We start from the raw sequence: 19,341 nt of genomic DNA, 5'->3' as shown, positions 1-19,341 counted from the left end.
GAAACATAAATTGTGCTGCGGTATTTTTTCAGAGCTGCATTTTTACTCTTCTTGACTGAAACTAATTTTAAATAATCAGCCAGTTTTTTTAGATTAATTGATTTGCCTACTTGATGTCACTTGTGTTGAATCTAGCCTAATAACAATATATTTCTGTGTATATATATATATATATATATATATATATATATATATATATATATATATATATATATTATATAGTTCTTATACAATTATATTGATAATTTGCATGTCTTTTGGACAATCACATTTATCTCATATATGGATATATAATAAATGTTTTTTACATTTCATTTTGTTATATGTGATGCTCTGTAAAGAGAAAATGCAATGTTATGTTTGGCCATGTGGAGGCGTTTGACTTCTTACAATTTAATATCAGTAATATCACATTTTTTGTAAAAGATAAATTCTGACTTTCATTTCATTTATGAAAATTTGTTTTACTTTTTTTCCTACCAGTAATCATCCCCCTTGTCACACAAAGCTTTCATCTTTCTCACATTCTCTTCAAAAGCACTTTGTATTGGTTTTAAAGTTGTTTCGACACACTGAAGATGACCCTTCTTATCTGACATTTGCAGAACACATTTAAAGATTTCCTGAAGTACCGTCATGAGGGGCTCAAACAGAATAAACTTCCTTGTCTGTACCTCGCCAACTTTCGCTATCCCAGCTAGATCGGTCAAAACCCTGACAGCATTCCTGAACTTCTCCTGGACATCAGCTATAACAAGGCGCTGCTGTGTGACGACTTCTATGGTTCTTTGTAACACCTCCAAATTGGTGTTAACTTGAGAAATCTCCTGTGTCTTCTGGTTGATCTTTGTCTGACAGTCAGAAACACCTAGAGAACTACTTGCCACTTGACGTTCCCAGTTGTGAACTTCACTTTGAGCCTGATTTTTAGCATCATTTGCGTTGTTCATATCTGTCTGGTAAACCCCAATCAGGGTAGCTCCTGTAAAACAAGAGTTAAAAATCATACAGAAGACAATGTAATTGCCATATGCTGATAATTCAAAACATGAAATCAGAGTGGGAAGACAATAGGAGAGATGACGAGGTAACAGGCGCATTAACAATAATATAAAATCTTTTTTTTTTATCTCAGGCAACAAACAAACCCTGAGAATCCAAACCTCTAGTTTGAGAATAAATCCCACACCTGTGTGTGTCTCCCTTGTGCTCTTCAGTACTCCTGCTCCCCAAAACAGTCCCTCCTCCCTCCCCTTCGTCACATACTTCTGTTCACAGCCCAGATCAATTCTTACTCATGTCTGACAGTATTAAAGATGTTTTTCTGCAGATGCCCTACAGCTGGTAGCCACCTGCACTGAAAGTCAAACCTGTGATACTTCCAGCCAAACATGAATCACGCCCCATTCGGTTTGCTCTGTTAGATTTTAACAGCACGTACACTAGCTTTGAGACTCCTTTGGTTCTGGCTTGGGTAATACATTGAATTTTTTTTCTGTAAAATATACAGGGCCATTTTAAACTTGAAATAGAAAATATACAAATAACTGTGCAAATTTCACACCAACTACGGTTCCAACAAACGGAATGAACATCAGACCGATCCCAGCGTTCCTCACAGCTTCATCGTGCTCCATTCTTCTACGCATCTTATTAACTTTTGCCTGTGTTGCTTGTAAGTGTGTATTTGCATTTGCTAACGATCTCTGACGCTCCAGTAGTATGTTTTGCTGACTTACAAGCTGGTCTTGTAGGTTTTTGCATTCAGTTTTCTTGTCATCCTGTTGTTGTTGCAGTTTTCCTTTCTGTTGAGTTAATTCCTCACACTCTTTATCTATACTTCCTAAAATACCAGAAGCTCTTTGCTCTGCTTGCGCAAAGTTATCCTTCCCTTTAATAATTAAAGAGCGAAGCTCATCGTATTTATTCTTCATGTTACCTTCATTAGTAAATACAATGACTGAAAGATCATTAAAGCAAAGGATACCGTCTTTGAGAAGCGGTATTACGTTTATCACGAACGTCTCTTTCATAAAAGCTTAACATCCTGACAAGGCATTTTTGACTATTACAAGCGACTTCTAGCACCGGTATTTTATGATTCCCAGTCTGAATACAACTGAGCTCCTTTTAAGTGAGACGAAGTGGGCGCGGCTTGAATCTGCGTGACGTTTTCAAAAGACGTTTTAAATAATCAATAGCAAACTTAGAAAATAAGAAAACAACAAAAATTGATAAGTGATTTTTCTTCATTTGTGTCTTGACGGTATTCCTCCAGAAGTCAAAATGTAAAATGTCGCACGAAGATCTGAACAATCAGTATTAATGTAGCTAATCGAGCTTTTCACTGGAAAGCTGGGATAGTAATTAAAATCATACGATTCGCAGCGGTATAGAACTTCACAATGCGATCGCCCCAATATAAAAGTGTGCACGATATAGAATTTGAACTATACTAGGGATGCATCGTTTGTTCCTATTTTGTCTCAGTTAAAAATGTTTTTTTTTTGTTGTCTTTGCTATTTTCATACTTTTTCCTGCCTTGCATCCCAGCTCTGTGCAACAACCTATAGTAAGTAAGCCCTAAACCAGGGGTGACCGATCTTATCTGCAGCGGGCCCTTAAACCAAGCCCTTCTAGTTTAAAAGTAATACAAATTACAAATTTTATAAACTACAGGTATATTTCTTTCAAGAGTATGTAAATTGTATTGTCTTTCGTTTTTTTTTCTTTATGCTTTTCTTCCTCATTAAACCTACATTGTTCATTGCTTAATGTACATCAGCCCCATCAGAGTGGGCGTGAGTCACTGCCATTCACGCCCCTTTGAAATCATGCGAATTTAAGCCACGACTATTTCAAGCCACGACTACCTCAGCTCACTGCAAAATCACGCGGTTGTAAAGGCTGAGGATCACAAAAAGATATACAAGCAAAAGTTTTACAAAGAGATCGGATTGGAAAAAAATGTCTGGTCAGGAAGTCAGCCTTTCCAACAAAGAGGAGGTGTTCGTTGTGAACGTAATACCGCTTCTCAAAGACGGCATCCTTTGCTTTAATGATCTTTCAGTCATTGTATTTACTAATGAAGGTAACATGAAGAACAAGCACGATGAGCTTCGCTCTTTAATTATTAAAGGGAAGGATAACTTCGTGGAAGCAGAGCAAAGCGCTTCTGGTATTTTAGGAAGTATAGATAAAGAGTGTGAGGAATTAACTCAACAGAAAGGAAAACTGCAACGACAACAGGATGACACGAAAACTGAATGCCAAAACCTACAAGACCAGCTTGCAAGTCAGCAAAACATACTACTGGAGCATCAGAGATCGTTAGCAAATGCAAATACACACTTACAAGCAACGCAGGCAAAAGTTAATGAGATGCGTAGAAGAATGGAGCACGATGAAGCTGTGAGGAACGCTGGGATCGGTCTGATGTTCATTCCGTTTGTTGGACCCATAATTGGTGAGAAATTTGCACAGTTGTTTGTATATTTTCTATTTCAAGTTTAAAATGGCCCTGTATATTTTAACGAGAAATATGTTATTCAAGGTATTATTCAAGTCGGAAAACAAAGGGGCGTCAAAGCTAGTGTGGGATTTATTCTCAAACTAGAGGTTTGGATTCTCAGATTTTGTTTGGTGCCTGAGATAAAAAACAGAGATTTTATATTATTGTTAATGCGCCTGTTACCTCACCATCTCTCCTATTGTCTTCCCACTCTGATTTCATGTTTTGAATTATCAGCATATGGCAATTACACTGTCTTCTGTATGATTTTTAACTCTTGTCTTACAGGAGCTACCTTGATTGGGGTTTACCAGACAGATATGAACAACGCAAATGATGCTAAAAATCAGGCTGAAAATGAAGTTCACAACTGGGAACGTCAAGTGGCAAGTAGTTCTCTAGGTGTTTCTGACTGTCAGACAAAGATCAACCAGAAGACACAGGAGATTTCTCAAGTTAACACCAGTTTGGAGGTGTTACGAAGAACCTTAGAAGACGTCACACAGCAGCGCCTTGATATAGCTGATGTCCAGGAGAAGTTCAGGAATGCTGTTAGGGTTTTGACCGATCTAGCTGGGATAGCGAAAGTAGGCGAGGTACAGACAAGGAAGTTTATTCTGTTTGAGCCCCTCATGACGGTACTTCAGGAAATCTTTAAATGTGTTCTGCAAATGTCAGATAAGAAGGGTCATCTTCAGTGTGTCGAAACAACTTTAAAACCAATACAAAGCGCCTTTGAAGAGAATGCGAGAAAGATGAAAGCTTTGTGTGAGAAGGGGGATGATTACTGGTAGGAAAAAAAGTAAAACAAATTCTCATAAGGCCACTTAAAAAAAAAATTGGTTCTCGTCCCCGCCCGACCCGCCGAAATGCCTCCGACCCGAATTTTTTTTTATTTTTTATTTCGTAAAAATCGCATGGAAAATGCCCAAGAATGACGAAATTTGAATTTCCCGAGCATTCCACATCGACGATTGATCCACATTGTGTAATCATAGTCTTGGAATGGTTTTATGAACCTAAATTTGTCTCTACGTGACATGGGCTGGTGCAAAGATTTAAATCTGGGAAAGTGATGTTTGTAGAGTTGCATTTCCTTGTTCAACCATTCAGGTTCCTGTATTTTGTAAATTCCTCGTGTTTTAACATGTTTTAATACACTTTCTTTCTAGATATATATTTTAAAATCTTGGTTGTTCATTTAGAATGGGAATGACAAACATAATATTGGTTTCAAATAGTATCATTTTTATATTCACGAATGAAACATCAGCATAAAGTATCCAAATCCATAGTTGGGAAGGCATTTCTGAGATACACATGGATCAAGGAATTTACATTCTTGTATTTTCTTACATTTAATATATTTGAAACGCAACAAGCGAAGAACTGAGGAGGCGTACTAAGTAGGTCTGCTCTCTTCGGTATGCATTTTCAAATATGTACTTTCTTACATATTTGAAAGTCCAAACAGTCAATCAAAATTTGTAAAAAAAAAAAAAAAACCCACCCCCTCCAAAAAAAGGACGAGAACCAATTTTTTTTTTAAGTGGCCTAAATGAAATGAAAGTCATGAAAGTCAGAATTTATCTCTTACAGAAAATGCAATATTACTGTATTTGTATGTTAGCGTGTTCAGCAATAAAGTATATGTACCGTATATGTAACTTTCTCCTCAGCCGAAACATTTGATGTGAGAACAATACACTTCAAACTGCTGTTTTTAAGTCAATGTAAACTGAATTTTATTCAGCACCGTTAATGAAATACAAGAACTATAATCCTTTTGATTGCTTTTGTCTTCCTTTTTGGTCCTATTTGGTCTTTCCATCGCGTTCCTAGAACGTTTGTAGGTCCTTAGTGACAATTACAGTAACCTATAGGAGTAACCCAGAATGTTACTTTTCAGTCTTTTTTAGGGCGACACGATAGGCTCAAACATTGACATATGCGATATTTCCATGAGTAATAGTTAGATATATATACAACAGAAAAGAAGAAACTGAAATTTAACTTCTACAGAAAAAGCAATATTAATGTGTTAATATGTTTCCATGTTCAGCGACAGATTTTAAATATGAAACTTTCTCTTCACCAGAAGAAAACTTTAAAATAGTTTTTACTCTCATGTAAATTACATTTTATTCAAATCCTTTAACTAGATTAATTGCCATAACAGTCGCTAGATTAATTATGTTATTTGACTTTGAATTTACTATCTCTGACTGACAGCGATGCACTGGTCACTGTGTCGTGGTTTTTGCCTTAGAGCCGAACATGAGTCCGGAGTCACTTGCGTAGAATTCAAAGTCAGTCTTTTAACAGCGGTGCTTTTGCCTGGACTTTCTGCATAAGTGTGTCCCATGGTCAGTTACACTGATTTTTATACACGTTCCATATCAAGATATTTGTCACAGGGTGTCCCAAGCCACCGTAAAACAACTTACAACCGCTCGATTTAAACAAACATAATCAAAGCCAAAGCGAACTTTATTGTCATCTCAGCTATATACATGTATACAGTGAGACGTGACGACGTGGCTCCAGTTCTTACAGTAGAAACAGGCACAGAGAACAAACATATATTAATAAACTATACACATAAATATATACATAAACTCTAAGCAAACGAGGAAATTGTGCAATTATTTACGGAGGTATTCAGAATATGTGCAAGCGTCACGATCGGCACAGGGAAGCAGGCGAAGGAAGCCGTGGATACGAAAAAGGGTTTCATTTGCGGGGTAAGACTCTAGACGACCGGATGATGACACAGGTATTACAACAGCAGAGAAACATTATATTTCAATATTGGAATGTAATTTCGTGTGCATATATGTGCAAATGATTAGCAGCAGTTTAATATGATACAAGGACGGTATTTTTAGAAAAGTGCAGTTTTGCACAGTTGATTTTGTGCATGTAGCAGCATGTGTATTTTAACACAATGATGTGTAAAGTGCAACTATGCCCTGAGTATAGAAGGCATTCCGGACACCTTCCTGATATCGTGCTCTATCCCATCTACTGTAGCTCAGAACAGCCTCAGTTTCTCATGGTACAAACTCAGCAGTGTAGGCAAAACGTTCCTCTGGGGTTCTGGCAACTGACTCCAGTGCTCCCCACAGTGGTGCTGAGTTAGCTGGAGGTGACGTGGGTGGCACGGGACAGACGGGAAACCGCATAGCCGGAAAAGTCCACCACTACAGCAGTTCTATTCAAAGGCACATCAGAATTTTTTTTCTCACCCGTAAACCCTCTCTTACGCAATCAAAATCTAGGCTGTTTAAGCCACAACAGCCTTGCTTAATCCTGCAGTGGGTTTGACACTAAAATTATTTTGGTACCATATTTCACTCTGTGAGTCAGGTTCAAGGACATAGCTGGTATATTTAATGTCTTTAAACTTAGTGTAGAAATATAAAGTATAGCAGTGTCAGGGTCCGTGCCAGTTCATCCCTGCCCTACATGTCTTGTCACTTATAGCCAGCAGATGTCGCTGCTTACCCTGCTGTTCCCCCTCTGATGTGTAGCGCTAGTCCCTAGTGTGTCTTCCTTGCTCCCTGGGCTGCTGTGTCTTAGAAGGTTGTGCATGTGGTTCTGAGACTGAAACCCACTGGGCAGGGGTTTGAGGCTGGTCAGAGATCAGTCCTCAGCCATTTTGTTTGTTTATTAATTTTCTTTTTTCCCTAGTTTTCCCTTTTTATTAGTTGTTTCCCTGTTTTGGTTTGTTCTGCTTGTGTCCTGTTTAACTATGGTCCTAGTCTTTCAGCCTCTATATCATCTTCCCTAGTTTCTAGGGCTAAGTGGTTGATGCTTTCTAGTTTTGGTGTTGGTTAGAGTTCCCTTGTTCAATGCTTATCTATTGTAGTTCTGCCTTTTGCCTGTTTCCCTGCTCCTTTGTTCATTGGTCAATGTTGTGATTATCCTCACCTGCCCTTTGTTAGTCCTCGTTATCTTTGTATTTCGGTGCTTGCTCTTTATAACATTTGTAACCTGAAGCCTGTTCCCCTGTCTATTTACTCTGTGGTTTCTTTAGTTATTTTTCCTAATAAACTTCATTTATGTTGGATCGGCACTGTGGACCGTTTTTCTGCCTGTGCCATGCCCCAGGTTGACTGAGGTGAAATTCCATAGGTCACACTTGCGGATCTAGAACAGTTGCTTTAGGTTAGCAGTGAGGTTGGGGCTCAGGTCTACACACCCATAATTAATAATTACAAAATCTAAAACAAGTCTGTAGTGCATTGGAAGGGAGACTGGAAGCGCTGGTACATTTCTCGTGACTGGCTGCACAAGTCAGGCTCACTGTATAAGAGAACCGTCACGTATTAGCAGAAACATCGTGAAAGTCGACGTAAAAGCATTTCCAGTTTGAAAACAAGATTTTTATTTTTTATAGCATTGCAATAAAAAAGAATTAATGACACAATAAGCTGTATGTTAAAAAGGACATTTTTTCTGTTAATGGAGTGAATTTGTACCTCAGTGTCACTCAGTTCAAGGAATAATGACCCTATATGTGACATACTTCTAAAAGCAGAGATTTTATTGGTTATAGTGTTTATTGCCCCCCCCGTACACCTGCTACTCATTAACCATTTTGGAACATAAAACATTTGCCCCTTATATCTTATATATATCATTTCACCACAAAATCTGACTTGAAAAAGACAACACAAAATTCAATCATCTATAAATCAATAGAAACAAATTCTTTCTATACAAGCTCTGCAATGATTTTGTGAAATAAATAAAAGCATGTGCTACTGTTAAAGTGATCAATAGGTCCATTATTTTGCTAGTACATTAAAGAGGCTGAATAACACAATTTCCAGGGAAGAATAAAAAAAGTATTTTTTGCACGTCACAAGTCATGCCCATAAATACAAGCATAGTTTCGCAAAAATTATGGACAGAAAGACGATGAAAATGCCTGTTTTAAAGAGGTTTATGAAAATGTGCTCTACTGACTTGCTATCAGCATGATCATCCTCTTTGTCACACAAAGCTTTCATCTTTCTCCTATCCTGTTCGTCTCGCAGGATCCTCATTTCTGGGGAGTCAAGCGGCTGGACCGGGCCATGGGGATGCCTACGTAACACCTGGCTGCGGCAGATGGATGCCCATTTCCGGAGGGTGGGCTTGGACCGTGTGTCGGCCTGGGGGATCGCTGGCCGGGATCCCGAGGAGTTTCGCCGTGTGGTGGGTGCAGAAATGAGCTGCACCAGCGCATGCTCCCCAACCTGACCTGACCTGACCTGCTCAAAAGCACTTTGTATTGGTTTTAAAGTTGTTTTGACACACTGAAGATGACCCTTCTTATCTGACATTTGCAGAACACATTTAAAGATTTCCTGAAGTACCGTCATGAGGGGCTCAAAGAGAATAAACTTCCTTGTCTGTACCTCACCTACTGTAGCTTTCCCAGCTAGATCGGTCAAAACCCTGACAGCATTCCTGAACTTCTCCTGGACATCAGCTATAACAAGGCGCTGCTGTGTGACGTCTTCTATGGTTCTTCGTAACACCTCCAAACTGGTGTTAACTTGAGAAATCTCCTGTGTCTTCTGGTTGATCTTTGTCTGACAGTCAGAAACACTCTGTGCAGAACTTGTCAGTTGATGTTCCAAGTTTTCAACTTCCATCTGAGCTTGATTTTTGGCATTTTTTCTGCCATTCAGACTTTTCTGGTAGACCCAGTACAGGCCACCTCCTGTAAAACAAATATATATATATATATATATATATATATATATATATATATATATATATATGTAGACAATATAACTAGCCAGTCCATCAAATCAAGACAATAAGGGAGAATACAGGCAACAAGCTCATTGCCAGTTATAGAAAAATCCAGGTTTTTATCTCAGGCACTGAACAAAATCTCACACCTGTGTGTCTCCCTTGTGCTCCTCAGCACTCCTGCTCCCCAAAACAGTCCCTCCTCCCTCCCCTTCGTCACATACTTCTGTTCACAGCCCAGATCAGTTCTTACTCATGTCTGACAGTATTAAAGAAGTTTTTCTGCAGATGCCCTGCAGCTGGTAGCCACCTGCACTGAAAGTCAAACCTGTGATACTTCCAGCTAAACATGAATCACGCCCCAATTGTTTTGCTCTGTTAGATTTTAACAGCACGTACACTAGCTTTGACGCCCCTTTGTTTTCTGGCTTGGGTAATACCTTGCATAACATTTTTCTCCTTAAAATATACTGGGCCATTTTAAACTTTTCAATACAGTATGCATGAAAAACATGATGTTACACGGAAAGGAAACATGGCCAAATTTATCACTCACCAACTACGGTTCCAACCAGCGGAACAAACATCAGCCGGATCCCAGCGTTCCTCATAGCTTCATCGTGATCCATTCTTCTACGCATCACATTAACTTTTGCCTTTGTTGATTTTAAATTTTCCTCTTCATTTGCTATAAGTTTTTTATGGTCTCTTAGCATGTTTTCCTGACTTGAAAACTGGTCCAGCAGTTTATTCCATTCCATTTTCTTATCATCCAGTTGTCGTTGCAGTTTTCCTTTCTGTTGAGTTAATTCCTCACACTCTTTATCTATACTTCCTAAAATACCAGAAGCTCTTTGCTCTGCTTGCGCAAAGTTATCCCTCATTTTTGTAATTAAAGAGCGAAGCTCATCATATTTCGCCTCTTTGTCGCCTTCATTATTAAGTACAATGAGTGAAAGGTCCTTAAAGCAAAGGATACCCTCATCAAGATGTGATATTACATCCACCATGGACTTTTCTTCCTTTGAAAAGTTGACCTCCAGAGCAGACATTTTTTTAACTATCTGTTGCTGAAAAGTTACCAAATATGGAGTTAGCTTAAATGAGGGGAAAAAACAATGCAGAACGTTTCAGTAGAACATGGGGGTGTAAATGTGTGTGTTGTGCAGATTTGTTGTGGAGCATAAAAGAGAATAAGAGAATAAAAGTTGCTCACAACAACCACAGATTTCATAAGGCTTTCAGCAGTGAATATTGAAGTGAGCAGTGAAGTATTTCGTCTGGTTACTTCATAGACAAATATTTAAACAAATTAATATTATTTTCATTTAACTATTTAATATCAGATACAAAGCTTCTGTCTTGCATTCCGGCCAGTCAGTGTTAGAACTTCTTCCAGTCAGCAAACCCTGCTGGAAGAACCATGGACATTAAAAGCAACCTGTCACCAGGGGATTCCTGCTGAGATCGGTTCCTGGGTGGTTGCTGTGCCTAACCCTCTGTACTTTATATCATTTTTGTCTTTCTGTTTTTGCTTTGTTCCATTTTTCCAATTTATTCCATTGTTTTGTACTTTGCATGTCTTTTGTTTCAGTATTTTAGTTTGGCTCCAAAATTCTAGCTATGTCCTCATTCTTTTTTTTAGATGTCGCACCTGCACTGCAGACTACCTTCATCTGCGGACTACCCCCATCTGCGGACTACCCCCAGATACCCAGGCCTTCAACTTTTACTGTCTCTTGATGTCTTAAAAGACCGAAGGAAGCGATCAGAGATGTCGATCGAGAGGAGTTGGAATATATTTACTGTTGTTTGGACTGTGCACTCCAATAAAATATTGTGACACAGCAGAGTCGGTCACCCAGGATTGGTTGTGTACATTACCGAGATGGGAAGCACTTTATTTGAAGAGGCACAAACACCTTAGTTACTCAGTTATTACTCAAGAACAATTCATGAACTAATATAGTTCCTGCATGAAATCCTTGAACCATCATGATTGATTAATATAGTGAAATGCTACCTCAACACGCCTTGTGCTGCGTTATATATGCCTAATTCTATTTAATGTTATACTGATAACAAGCAGAATTCTGTGTTTATAAAAGAGCTTGTATATTTTTATTTTAAAATGACCCACAACCCAAATCCTGCTACAATGCATTTGTAATAATATAGCATATATATTTTTAATGACTTAAGACTTAAGTTTAATGTTATTGAGTTTCACTTTCACTTCAACAAGTTTTGTTGAAAATTGCTGAGTCACTAAGCAACTAAGGGTGTGACTTCAAATTACCCGGTTAATGATTCATTTTGTGCTGCTGTTTATCTGTGTGACTGGATTCTGTTCAACTCCACTTGTTCTTGCTTAAAGAGAATTTATTTTAAAAGACAAAAACAATTGTTCATTAAAGATATTCTGTCTTAATTCATATATTTCCACTCTGCCCCAGAGACTCCCTAGACTGAGTTTCATGTCAAGTAGAATCAAGTACCACCTTTTTGTGAACACTTATTTTTGGTTAACTCTTATTTTAGTGCATTTCTGTGCAGCACAGCTTTTCTGCAGTGACCTAAAGAGGTTTGGCCTTTGTTGCGATAATACAGTGGCAACCACTTATAGTGATCATTGAGAGCTTATAGTGATCATGGTTATAGTGATCAACCGCTTATACAGTAAGGATCAAAAAGTTTGGGACAGAATCATTCCTGTACAAATACTGTTTAAATAAACTGCTTATATTAATGAAGTAGTCCACTTACAGTGTTGATTTTGGGTCTTGGCTAATGCTGCAGGCACAGAAAACATGACAGGAAAAAGAGAGTCATTTTCTCTCAATGACGAATATAGACTCATTCATCAAAATTTATGATATGAATGAGCCAATGAGATGCAGGAGCAAAACTGTAATAAGTTATATTTTATGTACAATATTCTACTGTATTATAGAATATTTTAATTATACGCAGTTCACTCATTTAACTTGTACACTACAGCAATTTGAAAAGTGTTTGAAACAGCTGAATTGTATTTTGAAAGTCAATAAAATGAAATATATAGTGACACTGTACGTTTTATTACCTTATAGTCATGTAACAAACATACAAATGTCAGTTAGATGTCAATCTGCCTGAGACATAAAGAAAAAGAAAAATCGGTTATAATGATCATCCACTTACAGTATAGTGACCAATTTCACCCAGACAGCCGTGATCAATATAAGCGGCCGGTTTTTGCTGCATGTTTGTGAGCAGTGAACGAGGCTCACAAAACTCAGTATAAGGCTCACAGATCAACAGATTATGTTGGAGAAGTAAAAAAACGTGCTACAGTTAACAGGCGTAAAGGGTTATATACTTACAGCCATTTTCCTTTAATGTGTCATCCAGTCCGGCTGTTGTCAGAGAACCATTGAGGGTCTGCAGCTGAGGGTGCCAACGTAGGCTAAACCAAAACTAAAACAAAGCCCAGACGTCAGTATTCTTTCTGAGAGGGAGGCCGAGCTTGGGGCGCGGCTGCAGTACGGGAGCAAAGTCCAACCTAACGTGGATTATTATGATGTGACACCTTAAAAGAGGTTATTCTCTAACATTCATGAGAGCCACAATAAGCAATGCAAATTAATTTCTAGTAGAAATATTAAGAAAAATAAAGTAAAACTTAAATAAAAATGTGCTGTCAGGTTTTGGATCGAGTATCTCCTATAATAATAACCAGAACCACCAGACATTCTCCATGGTTTAATGGTTATGCAGGGTCTCATAATTGCAGTGCCACAGAACGCACTGGCCTTACTGAAGATGACTCACTGGCCTTACTGAATTGTTTTTACATACATTTATTTATACCAGCAAACCATGCACTGATATGCACTCCTGCACTTTTTATATACATTTTTTATATATCAACAACACATTCTCATTGTATATAACAAGTGAATTATATTTCACCTATGTCTTGTCTTAACTGTGTATGTATCTGCTGTGTGTATGATAACCATGGACAACTGGAGACAAATTCCCTGCATGTGAGGACATAGTTGGCCAAATAAGGTGTGGAAAACCACACCTGTTGTCCCAATTATTAATATTGCTTGACAGCAGCCTGCGTGTAGTCAGCTTCGCAGGCCAATAGACCTTGGGGAGACAGGCAGAGGGAAACATCTGTGGGGGGAGAGGGGGGGGCACCGGCAGGAAGGGATTTGAAACTGCCCCGAATCATTATGCTCAAGGAAGTGCACAGAAAACTGTAGATCAAGATTATAATTGCAATATGGATATGCAATATGCTGTATGGTAGGATTTAAGTGCATGAGCAAGAATTATGAAGCACCCATAGTATACGCTTGATACCAGAAGCCCATGGGGAAAATAGCATATTTTGAGTATCAAGCAAATGGCAGAGATGCTGGGTGAAAGGTGACCACCATGATACCAAGGTAAACCAGTAGAGGTGGAGGGTTAAGATTGTCTTGCTTGTATTTTGTAACTAATCAGAACTTAGAAATGCTTATAGGCGATTGGGTCTGGAGTCAGATTTGAGTAATTCAACCTGGGGGGGGGGGGGTGCTAGGATAATTATAAAGGCTGAACATATATGTTTTCTTCCATACCTGAAAACCTGGTTGAACACAATGTTAGGCAGCTAAGGCGTTAGGGACGACTTGGGAAGAGGAACAAGTCTGCACATCTTAAAATATTAGTTGAAAATGACCTGGATTATGGCAGACCCCTGAGATTTTGACAAATCAGTGATGAAGATCATGGCCACGTGAATAAGGGATGGAGCTGGCCAGATGCAATCGCTCGGGGGGGTCCTGAACTGCGTGCAGATTGGGCAGGAGCGACATAGCCCTCGATGTCCACCATCACCCAGTACAAAGCACCTCCTCCAGATACATGTACTGCTCCATGGCCTGGGATTCTGGTAAGGCGAGTGGGGAAACTCACTTCTAAGGTAGAGAGACTCCCAGAAGCAGGTCCAGGATGCAGTCCTAGAGTCGATGGGGGAGGGGCAGTGTAATGACATTGACTTTGTTGAATACATTCTGAAATTGGAATTAATTCCTGGGCTATAACCAGCTAACAGAGAGCAAATACAACGGCTGGGGACATAAGGGAGGGTTGAACCGCTGAGGAGTCTATCCTGGAAGTGAAAGGAAAGGCAGGGAGATTGGTACACACACTCAATGTGCAAAGGATCAGAAGAATCACATGCACAAAACCACACAGCAGGGAGACCAGTGAGGTACAGAAACACTCAGTAATTCGACACTCCCTCGCACTGAGGAAGCCGGATAATGGGTTAAATAGCACCACCAATTAGGTGAAAGCGAAACTACAATGGGTTGGCACGGCTGCGGAGCACGATCAGAGTCCAACATCACAGGGTATTCTGCTAATAGTAGTGAACGTTTCATGAACTTCTTTTAAAATAAAGAATGATGTAATGATTATACAGGGTGATAAATGGGAGTGCCGATCAAAGTCTGCAGGATTAAAAGATTGAGATGAGGGTTAGCTGAGGGCTACCGCCTGCAGCGATACACCAGAGCCCCATATCGTGCTTTTTCAGCCCAGGACTTTGGCCAGAACTAAAAAACCCATATATAACAGCAGCTGACCTAACAAACAAGGCTGAATTGATACTAACTGACAGCTAGTTAACTAATGACTAGTACTGTTAACTAATAACTAGAAGACACATTTCAGTGTTTAATGGACCATGTCCATCAAGCATGTAACACAATTTTGCAGCCTACTTGGATGATTTAGTCATCTATTGCATGCCATGGAATACTGTGATCATTACGAATATCATACTGTCTATGACTAACATTCTGGAGAAGATGCACATAGCAGAAAAATTTAGCATAAAGTCCTTATAGTGTGCATGTCTGCAGGTATATTGTACATATACTATAGCTTTTTGCTCTGCTAGCTTAGTTCTCCATCACTCTTTAATGGGGTCCAGTTACTCAGGTTTGTCTTATTTGTGGTCTTCATCCTTAAAAATGAAAATTATTAAATCAAAGGAGGAGAAGTAGTAGTATGTCCACTATGAACATCTGCTCTTTTTGAGAGCTTAACTTCCACAGCAAACATTTATTTCAAGTCAAAGTCTATCTCCTATGTTGGCCTTCAATAAAATACATAATCTGTAATGTTGGTGCAAATGAGCTGATAACCACTGTGTACACTGGGTGGGTGTGTTGGGCAGAAAGTTAGAGAATAAAAGCAACACAACAGCCACCTATGATATACATTCTGGGACAGGAAGGCGTTCAGCTGCCAGCATCTGCAAGCATTTTGTTTCATTACTTCATCAGCAGGTAAGTAAGCTAATATAGTACTCAGAATATTTTATAGGAGAACTAACTGTATGTGCTAAGGGAGAATAAGCGAAAACAAACAAAAAAATATTAACAGAACATTGTAATCTAAGTAAGTAAGCAAGCAAGGTATTTGCCAGTAGATAAATTGTTTGGAGAGAGTGTTTCATGCAGATGCATGACAGCGTTTATCATAAATCAGACAAGCGTCTTACGTACGGATCGGTGTTAAAGCTTCCTGTCAGCAAACCTAGTAGAACTGTGGACATAAGCAAATTGTCACCAGATGCCCTTTGCTGAGTCCTGTTGCCGGGGGATTGCAATCCCTAAAGCTCTCCTCCTTGTATTGTTCCCTTCTCATTTTCCCTCATTGAATAGTTCTTCACGTCGCTAGTCTTTGCTTTCGGTATTTGACATTGGCTTCTTTTTTCGGACGCCGCTCTGAGCAGCCTCGCATCACGGCATGAATACGAAACACAGTCCAGGTTTTTATCTGACTTAAGTTTTCACATGGGCCAGATTTAGCCCAGGTCCACCCCAGACTTTATCCACCTTCAGCTTTCACTTTCTCTTTATGTGTTGAGTTAGGGGTAAGATAATAGGAAATGGGAGCCCAATGAACACAATTTGAACTTACAGTCCTCTTCGTTCATATGTCTGAAAGTTCGTAAGTTGAAAGTTCGTAAGTAGAGGAGTGTCTACTACCATTGTCTGTATTGTATACAATTCTATATTTAAATCTGAAAACAATGTTCACTATTTCAGATAAACCTCTTTGCTCAAATCTGTGTCACAGAACACAATTCTGTTTCCTTACAGGAAAGAAGACAATGGGAGACTTAGTGAAAGCTACCCAATCAATTTCCAAGGCTGAGGATTTCAGAGATGACACCAAGCTGATAATGCAACCATATGCTAACTGGGAGGAGTACTTGGTACCTGCCCCAGTCTCCATAGCCATTCTGGGGGAGCTGGTCTGTATCTCCTCTAATGTAGATTTCTCCATCAATAAAAACCCTCCAAAAGATGGATTTCAGTTAATCAAGTACCCAGACTCATTCCGTGCCTGTCTAATGCAAGTGGCTAATTCTGGATGGGCGGCATTCAATGAGGCTCACAAGAACATGGACCAGATCCGTCTCCACACTGGCAGTGTGCCAGCGTACATCAGGACGTCAGTTCAGATATTACTACAGGACAATGATGAGCTGGTCCAAACCCTCCTCCCTGACCAACTGGAGAACATATCTACTATATCAGACCAATGTGTACAACTGGCTGAGGGAACAGAGAAAAAGTTCACCTTTGTTATTAATCTGATCCAAGAACTTTTAGAAGCTTGCGTGGGTGCAAAGAAGGTATATGGTGATGAACTGGAAGAAGTCAAGCGTAAAATTGAGGAGACAGAAATGAGAAAGGAGGATTCAGAGAAAGCAAAGGAAAGGGCTCAGAAAATGTATGAGAACATGAACAAAAAGTTAGATGATGCACAGAAGGAATTTGATGCAGCAATGGATTCACTGCCATCGGAATGGCGTATGATTGGCATGAAAATTGTAGAGGGAGTCACTGAGGGTGTTTTGGGGATTATGTCTTCTCTTGCCCTGTGCAAGACAAACTTGGCAGCAACCATGGCAGATAAATTAAGTATTACATTGAATCTCAGAAGCAAAGAAGCATGTTCCCAGCATGCAAAAACTGAAAGTGAGGACATCCTTGCTACGAATGATGTGCTTTCAAAATCAGGCCAGCTGCTAAAGCTGGCAGAGACACTGAGCGGCTATACTGGTGACAATGAAATTAAATGGTCAGAGATATATGATCAAAAAGAAGACAGAACAATAACATCGTACGTGGGGGAACAATATAATCGAATTAAAACCTCAGTGGAGAGTGAAAAACAATGTAAAGCCAAAAAGGCCGCACTCGACATCTGCACAGACGCTATTGAACTGTGCTCTGAGCTCTCAAAGATCGCACCTGACGGGAAATGCGACGATGCCAAGACAAAGGGCTTGACTGAAAGAATACAGAAGCTGTTGATGTTGAGTAAGAAATTTGACTGCGAGAACAAGGCCTTCACAAACACACCAGCTTTTACACCCCAACCCCCACAGCAAGCTAAAGGGAGTCAGAAAAAAGAGGATAATGAAATATTGGCGGAGAACGCCCGTTTCCGCATAGAACAGAGTCGAGCCCAGCTGGATAATGCGAAAGAGATGCAACAGCAGAGTTTGGAAAACCTGGAGAAAAACCAGAAGGAGCTGAGAGAGATCTTAGTCACACTGAGAAACTGTGAAGTGAAAGAGATCGACTTCAACACCACCATTAAAATGCTGGTCAAAGGTCTAGATGCGATGGGAAGAGTGAAAGAGCAGTGGGAGAAGATGATACGCTTCTTTCAGATGATCTCAAACATCGTTAAGACCTGCCTGCATAGATCTCTGACTGATTTTGTCAAACAGTCTCAGAAGGCATCTCAGAAACATCTGTCATATAACACAAAAAAGTTCATGAAAGACCTGATCTACCAGCAGGCTTTTTATGCGTCAAATGTAGCCAGCTTGGTTAACATGATCTCAGGGACCTACGTTGAGGTTTCCGACAAACACCTGATGGACAGGATCAGCAGTCTGGGCAAACTCATGGCTCTGGATCCCAGAAGACCAGAATTCAAAAGTGAACGTCAAAAATTACATGATGCATGTGAAGAAGCTCAAGAAGCAATAAGAGATCTTGTGATGAAGAACAACCAGACATTTAATCAGAAGGCAAAAGAAAGAATGAACAGAATTGAAGGGGCACTAAAGCCGATGCTACCCCCAGTGTCTGAGGAGAAAATGAAAGAGATGAAAGAAATAACAGAATCTGCATTTAAAGAAATGAGTCAGGAAGATGAAGATCAGTTTGTTTAAAGGTTCTATAACAGCATGAATAACTCAAAAAATAATAAATAGCGACAGAACATAGATTTGAATATCAGAAAGATGCACATGCATAAGCTCATACATGCACATAACATTAATGCCAGAAAAGGTACATTTGCTCTTGCTTGGATTCATTGGACACTTAATTGTTACTATTTGCATTATGTTAAGTTACATTTTGTGTGATTATAAATGTGCTGCATTGTGAAACATTATGAGGAATCTATCTAGGGATTTAAACTGTCAAAAGAGGCCTGACCTCACCATCAAAGGTCAAGCAAGAAGACGACGACGACAAGCCAGAGGTCTCACCAAAGATCGCGTCCATCTCCCAGCTCTGGGTCGTGTTTGTTTGCATGTCTGCCCACTTTGCCAGGTTAGGGCTCTGCAGGGACACGGCTGCGAGTCAAGGATAATTAAGGACAATAAGCCTCTCAGACTGGAGCTTTAATTCACACCTTTTATACACCTCTATGCTGCATAAACTTCTTTTGGAAAATCTGTTTGTTAGAAGCAGGTAATATAAAATTACATAAACTGATTTAAATCTGATTAAATTTGTCAATTAATTAAACAGTGAAGTGAGTATGTGGGTCATTTTATTAAATGTAATGAAGGTTCTTTGAAAATGGAGGGTCGGTCTTTTTAATGACAACCCACCACTAGCAGCAGCACAGACATGGAAGCCAACAGTTTACACAGCACACGCATTACATAGCAAACGTGACATGGTAACGGTCTTTACTACTTACAACATAAACAGCAATATACATAATGATTAAAATTTTTTACAAACAGGTTTTAGTTTTAGACAAGG

General features: G+C 39.4%; 3 protein-coding genes and 1 long non-coding RNA gene across 4 annotated transcripts; 2 read left to right on the top strand and 2 right to left on the bottom strand.

Moving 5' to 3' along the window:
• Positions 1-221: 221 nt before the first annotated feature.
• LOC125739330 (uncharacterized) lies at positions 222-2,364 on the bottom strand. The gene is made up of 2 exons (XM_049009333.1): positions 1,565-2,364; positions 222-982 (listed from the first exon to the last, which is right to left on the bottom strand). The coding sequence occupies exons 1-2, from the start codon at positions 2,031-2,033 to the stop codon at positions 477-479; spliced, it is 975 nt and encodes a 324-aa protein (XP_048865290.1). The 5' UTR covers positions 2,034-2,364; the 3' UTR covers positions 222-476.
• A 487-nt stretch (positions 2,365-2,851) lies between these two features.
• LOC125739328 (uncharacterized) lies at positions 2,852-5,301 on the top strand. Its single transcript, XM_049009331.1, has 2 exons — positions 2,852-3,466; positions 3,800-5,301. The coding sequence occupies exons 1-2, from the start codon at positions 2,968-2,970 to the stop codon at positions 4,303-4,305; spliced, it is 1,005 nt and encodes a 334-aa protein (XP_048865288.1). The 5' UTR covers positions 2,852-2,967; the 3' UTR covers positions 4,306-5,301.
• Positions 5,302-12,024: 6,723 nt separating this feature from the next.
• Positions 12,025-12,710, bottom strand: LOC125739336 (uncharacterized). Its single transcript, XR_007397122.1, has 3 exons — positions 12,628-12,710; positions 12,348-12,396; positions 12,025-12,055 (listed from the first exon to the last, which is right to left on the bottom strand). It is a non-coding gene; the product is annotated as an uncharacterized LOC125739336 (long non-coding RNA).
• Positions 12,711-16,427: 3,717 nt separating this feature from the next.
• LOC125738693 (uncharacterized) lies at positions 16,428-18,512 on the top strand. Its single transcript, XM_049007893.1, has one exon. The coding sequence runs from the start codon at positions 16,428-16,430 to the stop codon at positions 18,510-18,512; it is 2,085 nt and encodes a 694-aa protein (XP_048863850.1).
• Positions 18,513-19,341: the final 829 nt, after the last annotated feature.

This window comes from Brienomyrus brachyistius, chromosome 3 (genome assembly GCF_023856365.1).
Source record: "Brienomyrus brachyistius isolate T26 chromosome 3, BBRACH_0.4, whole genome shotgun sequence".
NCBI classification, from domain to species: Eukaryota; Metazoa; Chordata; class Actinopteri; order Osteoglossiformes; family Mormyridae; genus Brienomyrus; species Brienomyrus brachyistius.
Note: the sequence above shows the minus strand (reverse complement) of the source record. Positions and strands in the feature narration are given on the sequence as shown.